The 7,513-nt window shown below is 32.1% G+C and overlaps 1 protein-coding gene across 1 annotated transcript in view; it reads right to left on the reverse strand.

The window, feature by feature from the left end:
• Window positions 1-7,513, reverse strand: part of LOC107677841 (glypican-6-like) — a 249,169-nt gene that overhangs the window by 66,155 nt on the left and 175,501 nt on the right. The window contains exons 10-11 of the mRNA XM_016472890.1: window positions 4,234-4,377; window positions 2,481-2,510 (exon numbers count right to left, since the gene is read on the reverse strand). Of these exons, the coding sequence (XP_016328376.1) occupies window positions 2,481-2,510; window positions 4,234-4,377 (174 nt within the window). The remainder of the gene's footprint in view (window positions 1-2,480; window positions 2,511-4,233; window positions 4,378-7,513) is intronic.

Below are 7,513 nucleotides of genomic sequence, written 5' to 3' on the forward strand. Positions count from 1 at the left end.
ATCCTAATGAAAGTATTCCTATCATTTTGAATGATCAGAATGTATCTTTGACAAAGGGTTCTAAAAATATGGCTTCTTATAATAAAAGTGTTCCCATGGCTCAGTTTGCCCCGGGTTAGGGGTAAGTTGACCCGAGTCGAGTCAGTGGGTAAGATGCACCATCTGGGTGTAAAATGACCATCTGACCAAATCTGATTCAAACCCATGTGAAATTAATAACACTATATAAACTAATTTAATAATTTCCTTGTACAAACAGTCATATTTCTTTTCATAAAGTTAACTATAACAACATAAAACCAACCAAATTAAGTTTAAATTTCAATATTTAATTGTTTGCATTTCTGAAACAATATGTTGAACACCAAAGTTGTAGCCTTCCTAAAAACAGACTAAACAGAGAGTTTGTTAGTGAAAAACAATTTTAAAGTCACTGAAATAAGGCCATAAAACACATACAGAACATTTGTTCACAAGACTTTTGAGAACTGATCTTGAAGTCTAGAGTTTTTGCTTCAGAATGATGTGATAATCATCTTGTTTACTCACTCACAGAAAACAATATATTGATTTAAATTTTCTAAGACACATTTTGTGTAGAAAAGGAATATGCGAGGGGGCGTGAATAGTCATGGATAATGATGTGATTCACACCTGTACACATCTGTAAGATCAAAACTGAAAGTGTAATTTAAGTTATTTTTGGTGTTATCAAGAGAAGATGTCACAAAACGTGTATCCGCGTTTGTCGACCCCAAAGGGTTAAAGCAAAAGGAGCCCCTACCAAGTATTGAGTACATGTACAGTAAATGAACATACTTTCCAGAAGGCCAACAATTCACTAAAAATGTTTTTTATTGGTCTTATGAAGTATTCTAATTTGTTGAGATAGTGAATTGGTGGGCTTTTGTTAAATGTGAGCCAAAATCATCACAATTAAAAGAACCAAAGACTTAAACTACTTCAGTCTGTGTGCATTGAATTTATTTAATACACGAGTTTCACAATTTGAGTTGAATTACTGAAATTAACCTTTCCACGACATTCTAATTTATTGAGATGCACCTGTATGTTGAACACCAAAGTTGTTTGATAAACTAAACCAGTAATATCACATTAAAACACCAGTTTATAATTCAGAAATGTAACTTAAATACAGTGCCTTATGATGGGGTAAGTTAAAATGCTGACTCAATTTACCCCACAGTATTTGGCTCACTTTGCCCCATAGCTGCCATTTTGGAAAAAAAAAAAAGCTACTGTTGCTTACCAGTTCAGGCTAATATTTAGCTAAATGATTTGCATGGTTTTATATGTTGCTAAATCACCTATATGTATCATAAAAATGTTTAGACCTGGATAAATTTGCTTTGATGTAACAACTTTTACCATTACATCTGTTATTACTTTGACAAGCCAAAAACAGTTTTTAAAGTAAATGGGTGCCTTCCACTAATCCCGTGTGTTTCTGCTTTTCACAGTCTGGCAGAAATGATGGGTGGTTCCAAAATACATGGTCACATGACAGTAAAAGTGTACAGTTGCCAAGATACATGGGGTGGGTCAACTTACCCCACTCTCCAATACTTCCATTGAAGATGAGGCAGAAGCAGGTTCAGAGAGTGAGGGAGAGCCCACTCATATCAAAACATGTACAATAAAGTTTAACATTATTACAGAGTGTGCTGTCTTCTCTTTTAATTGTATATTTGTAACAACTGGATCACTTGTATTAATAAGCACCCACCCCCCTAGTGCCACTTTTTTTTGGTTTGAGCCACTGCCCCTCAAAATGTCTGTGCATGGCCCTGTTTCTGACTATTATCAATGTTGAAAACAGTCGAGCTACTTCATATTTTTGTGGAAATTTATTTGATAGGATTCTTTGGTCAATAGAGAGTTCAAAAGAACAGCATTTATTTAAAATATTTTTTGTACATTTTTATTAATTTGATGTTTTCTTAACATGCATTTTCTTTATGTTTTTTATGTTTTATAAAAAAATAATTCTCAAAAATATCTTATTGAACTTAAACTTTTGAACAGTAATACTTTTGTGAACCATAATGGATGTAACCCAATACACATCCTACATAAATTCAGCCAAAAATACTAATTCTGCCATCATTTACTCACCCTCATACTAGTTCTATGATGCTTTTGTGTCTTTTTTTCAAGCTTGAAAACTTCAGTCCCCATGCATTCTAATTGCACAAAAAAGAGTGACTAGTAAAGTGGTTTGGAACGACATGGTGGTGAGTAAATGGTGACAGACTCTTTAAGTGAATTATCCCTTTAATGAGAGGATGGACCAAACAGCTTCCTTAAGTCTCGCCAGCACAGATATACAGCACAGAACTACTCAGAAAACAAGAGAAAGTACACCAGCAGATGAAGGAGAGGAGGGAGAGATGGAGAGAAGGCTGGAAGCCACAAGACAAATGACGGAGGTAAAGTGAGAGGAGGGTTGGATGGCTTACGCTGTGTTGCATCGTCCTCCAGACAATCCTCTGGGATGCGGAAGCAAAAAAAACAGAGGAAAAAAGGGATTTCATTGAAAGTGGAGATGAGAAAGAGAGAAAGCATACCACGGGCAAACACATGATAAATATGCATTAGACAGAAAAGCAATATGCACGATTACATTTGATGAATGGCATTGCTGGGATATTCCATCCCTTTCCCCTCGGTCTAAAAACCAAGCACATCCCCTTTACACAGAAACACTTCTCTCTATCTCAACATTTATTTAACTGTCACGTCTCTGCATTATAAATTCCAGGGTTAACTTTAAACTCATCCAATGCACAGCTGAGTGGAAAAAAACCACTCGCCCATATTGGATAGAAAGTCATTTTACATGAATTCTCCCAGTTAGCTGGAGGCTAAAATAAGATTATGCGCAAATGCAATCTTGTTCTACTTTTAAGTCAAATTCATATTCTCATCTATTCTTGTTAAGTATTATGAGTCAGAACACTTTATTCTAGTAGAGCAACTTGTAGACACTACTTCATTATAAGCCTAGACCAAAGAAAGACAAAACAACAAAATAATAAATTAATACATTAGCACAAAAATGATTCATAAATGATTCATGGAATGTTTTTAGTTGGATGTTCATCTAACTTACTTGCTTATTTATAATTTATTTATAATTTAGAACTTGTTTCAAAATGTTTGCAAAATTATAAAATGGAACGTTCTCTTAATGTTCATAAAATAAAAAAAATAAAAATAGTAATAGTAATAATAATAATAATAATAATAATAATAAAATAAACATTTACAACGCATCTTTTAAGTAAAATTCATATTTTATCTATCACTCCTCTAACACTCCTTGAGGTACTCACATACACTTAGACACCACTTGAAAATAAAATAAAATAAATAAATAAATGAAAAAAATAATAAAAAAATAAAATAAAATTAAATTAAATTAAATAAAATACTACATACAATTTTTGTAATGTTCAACATTTCAGTAACACTTTACTTAAAGCCTTTCGGTATAATGTATTATAAAGGTATTTATAATGTATGTTGCAGTGCATTGTTACTTTTCATAAATAATTGTAACCAGTTTAAATGCAATATAATATTTGAAGGTTTTATTTTCATGCATTATACTTTCTAAAGGTGTAATAATTAATAGATAAGTATTATAATGTATTGTACTGTGGTTACAGTTATTCAGAAGATCATACAATTATTTTTTAAGGTTCATTACGAGGTAGAATTAATGCACTGTAACTCCTTTTATAATGCATGACATAAAAAGGCATTAAGTAAATTGGTACTAGAATTGTTTTTGACAATTAAATGATAAAATGGAGTGCTCCCTAAATGTTCATATAAGCCAAGAAAAAAAAGGAATCTTGTTCCACTGTTAGGTCAAATTCATATTTTCCTGTTTTCCTGTTACGAGAACGCTGTATTCCAGAAGAGGACCTCAATACACTCAGACACTACTTCATTATAAGCCTAAAAAAAACAAGAAAATAAACAATAAAATAATAATAATAACCATGAAAACCTTCACCCAACCTTATTAAGCTGGACTTTAGAGCTATTTCTACTTAATTTAACACTAAAAAAAAATAAATTTTTCTCATTTTTCGTCCAGTACCACCACTAAAGCTTTCCCCAGCGGCCGCTGCATTCTCTCAGGTCCGACCTGCAAAGGTCACCATCGTCCACTCACGCCATCCCACGCTGCCACCCACTCACCAGTCTGTCCAGGCTGGTGCCGGCTGCCGTGGTCGGCCTCTCTTCTGGACTGTAGGGTCTAAAGCGACTGTTGAACACATCCGAGATCCCGCGGGCAGATCGGCCCACTCCAGCTGCTTTGGGATGACCGCATCCCTGAAACACCTATAATTACCAAAGAGGGAATGCATCAGTCCGTGAGGTTTGGGTATAAAAACAGTTATTGTAAAAGAGGTGAAAATGAAGAATGAAGTACGATGACAAGGAGATATCTTTAACGCAACAGGCATTTCACTGTAGCTGAATTCATGAACTGATGAAGTGTAAAGTGTAAGTCAAGCTTTGGAGAAAAGCATGTGCCGAATGCATAAATGTCTATGCTCATGTGCTCAGTGTGCTCATTTTGAGCTATACATTTTATACACTATATCCTGATTTGACAGGATCCCTGAAGCATGATACTTACTCTATGCAAGTATGTGAATACCTACAATTTGAACTAATTTAACCAGCTTTGTGCATGGCTGAATTTTTAAATCAGTGGCTAAGGTTACAAATAAAATAAAATAATATAAAATAAAAAAATAAATAAATATAAAATAAAATAAAATAAAATAAAATAAAATAAAATAAAATACTACATACAATTTGTGTAATGTTCAACATTTCAGTAACACTTTAGTTAAAGCCTTTAGGTATAATGCATTATAAAGGTATTTATAATGTATGTTGCAGTGCATTGTTACTTTTCATAAATAATTGTAACCAAAGTTGAAATGTGATATAATATTTGAAGGTTTTATTTTCATGCATTATACTTTCTAAAGGTGTAATAATTAATAGATACGTATTATAATGTATTATAACTGTGGTTACAGTTATTCAGAAGATCATACAATGCTATAAATAAAATAAAATAAAATAAAATAAAATAAAATAAAATAAAATAAAATAAAATAAAATAAAATAAAATGTTATGTTAAATAATTGCCCTGGCATCTAATAGAAATAATACAAGTTTAAGCTTTATTTTAAAATTTTATTTCAGTTATATTTTTATTATTTTTTTTCATGTTTTTTTTTAGATACAGAAACAGAAATGTCAACAAACAAACAAACAAACAAATAAATAAATAAATAAATAATTTTGAAAACGAACAAAAACAAATTTGATTCAGATATAAAATGTTCTACAGAAGACAATGGTGTGCATATTTAGCTCAATTCAACTCAACTCGCTTTTATTGTTTTACTAATTTTATTTTGTTATTTCATTTTAAGTTTTCTTCTCATCCGATAGTGTCAGTGTAGTCAAACTATGAATACATCTACATTTAGATAAAATACCATTCTGAGTTATTTAAGTGCCTAAATTCATGCATATCAACATTTGATGAATAAACAAAAAATACATTAAATGGTGAAAGACAAATTGTAATTCCAAGGATACTGACCCTCGAGATTTTCAGCTGGTCAAATCAAAGGCAAACATGTAAAAATGTGTGTCACGAGAGCAATAATGCATGCTTTGCATTGGCACACTGCAGTGAATTGTGGGTGAGCTGACAGTGATGGAAGATTTTAATGGCACGGCTGGCTCTTATGGCAGGATGTTGTCTGCGCTCTGATGTGGGACGATCTGTCACTATGATTACCATTCAGAGTCTCGGGCTGACATGTACACACTGATTTTCATGCTCTCTGTGCATTTTCAATCAGGTCCTGCTTTCCAGAAGCTTTTAATGTAAAAGCAGAGCGCGACACTTGAAACACACCACACAGAGCGTATTCTTTCTTTCATTCTTCACATTAGAATCTGAGGATCAAGCCACATTTTATTTTTTGTCCTGGCCTCCGAGTGGAAGTCCATCAGGGAGACACGGCTAATTTCCTGGAATATGAAAGCTCGTGCTGAAAGCTTCGCTACCTGCGGTGTGGCTTTACAACATGTTTTATGAGCAACATGCATATTTCATCAACATCACCACCAAACGTCTGTAAAAATGTTTCTAGTCTTTCAAACTGTAAAACTAGACCTTTGTGATCTATCTATCTATCTATCTATCTATCTATCTATCTATCTATCTATCTATCTATCTATCTATCTGTCTGTCTGTCTGTCTATCTATCTATCGAAAAATGTCATGTTACTTTAAATACACTGAATATTGTTATCATTTATTTTAAATTGCTTTATTTATTCAGGCAAAAATGGCATGATGGTTTAACTATCGATGATAGATTTAAATTTAAAAAGGAGAAAAATCTTATTTTTAACATTAAAAAGTATATAAATTAAATGAATACATTCAAATTATAAAGTAAATTAATACGTAAGTATATAAATAGACTTTTACTATTAATACTTTTAAATTAACTTTTTAGTATATAAATTCAATAGTAAATACATTTTAAAAAGTATATAAATGTAAAATTGTTTAATTCTATAATTGTTTAAAAAAAATTGTCTGTGTACACACAAAATCTTTACTTGTCACGCAATTTCTGAAAGCTGACACTCAAACACCAGAAGCACACACCAAATCTGTAAAACCATACACTAATTCTCAGCCTTTGACTCCGTTTTCAATTTCATAAAACACTTTTTGCAAAACACACAATTCTCTAGTAACACACAAAAATCTAACAGGAATGAATATTATGGCAAAGGTGTTTGCTTTTGAGATGTGTTTGTGATATTTTGAATGCAGTGCTTCATTTTGCAAAGGATTATGAGGCATTTTGCATTTTGTGTGTGCAATTCTTGGATTTGAGTGTCAAGTTTTGAAAAAAAAAGAGGCAAAGTTTAAAATGCGTGTAAGCAGTTGAAAAAATATAAATGTAAAAAAAAATATATACAATCTATTAAATAGATTCAAATGGTTTAGAAAAAATAACAGAAAAATGTAAAAACAGTATAATAATCATTAATTTAATGTTTATATTAAAATAATAATTAAAATGAACATAATACATGCATACATATATACAGTACTTCACAGTAAAGATCATGTTTCTAAGATCCAATAAAAATGTCCATTTCTAAGAATAGAAAGAGATTTATCCTTGTCTTGCAAATCTTTATTTGTCATTGACCCAAATAACAAACATCTCAAGACTGCAGATAATAACGGCAAAGTCATGTTCCTCACTAGCGCTCTTCTGAAGAACTAAAAATAAGAAAGGATTTTGACTTTCTTCTGGAATGGAAAAACACATGGACCTGCTCCAGCCTGAGGAGCTTCCGTCCTTGATATCTCTCTCTCTCTGTCTGTGTGTGTGTGTGTGTGTGTGTGTGTGT

Source organism: Sinocyclocheilus anshuiensis, unplaced genomic scaffold (genome assembly GCF_001515605.1).
Source record: "Sinocyclocheilus anshuiensis isolate Anshui unplaced genomic scaffold, SAMN03320099.WGS_v1.1 scaffold432, whole genome shotgun sequence".
Taxonomy (NCBI): Eukaryota; Metazoa; Chordata; class Actinopteri; order Cypriniformes; family Cyprinidae; genus Sinocyclocheilus; species Sinocyclocheilus anshuiensis.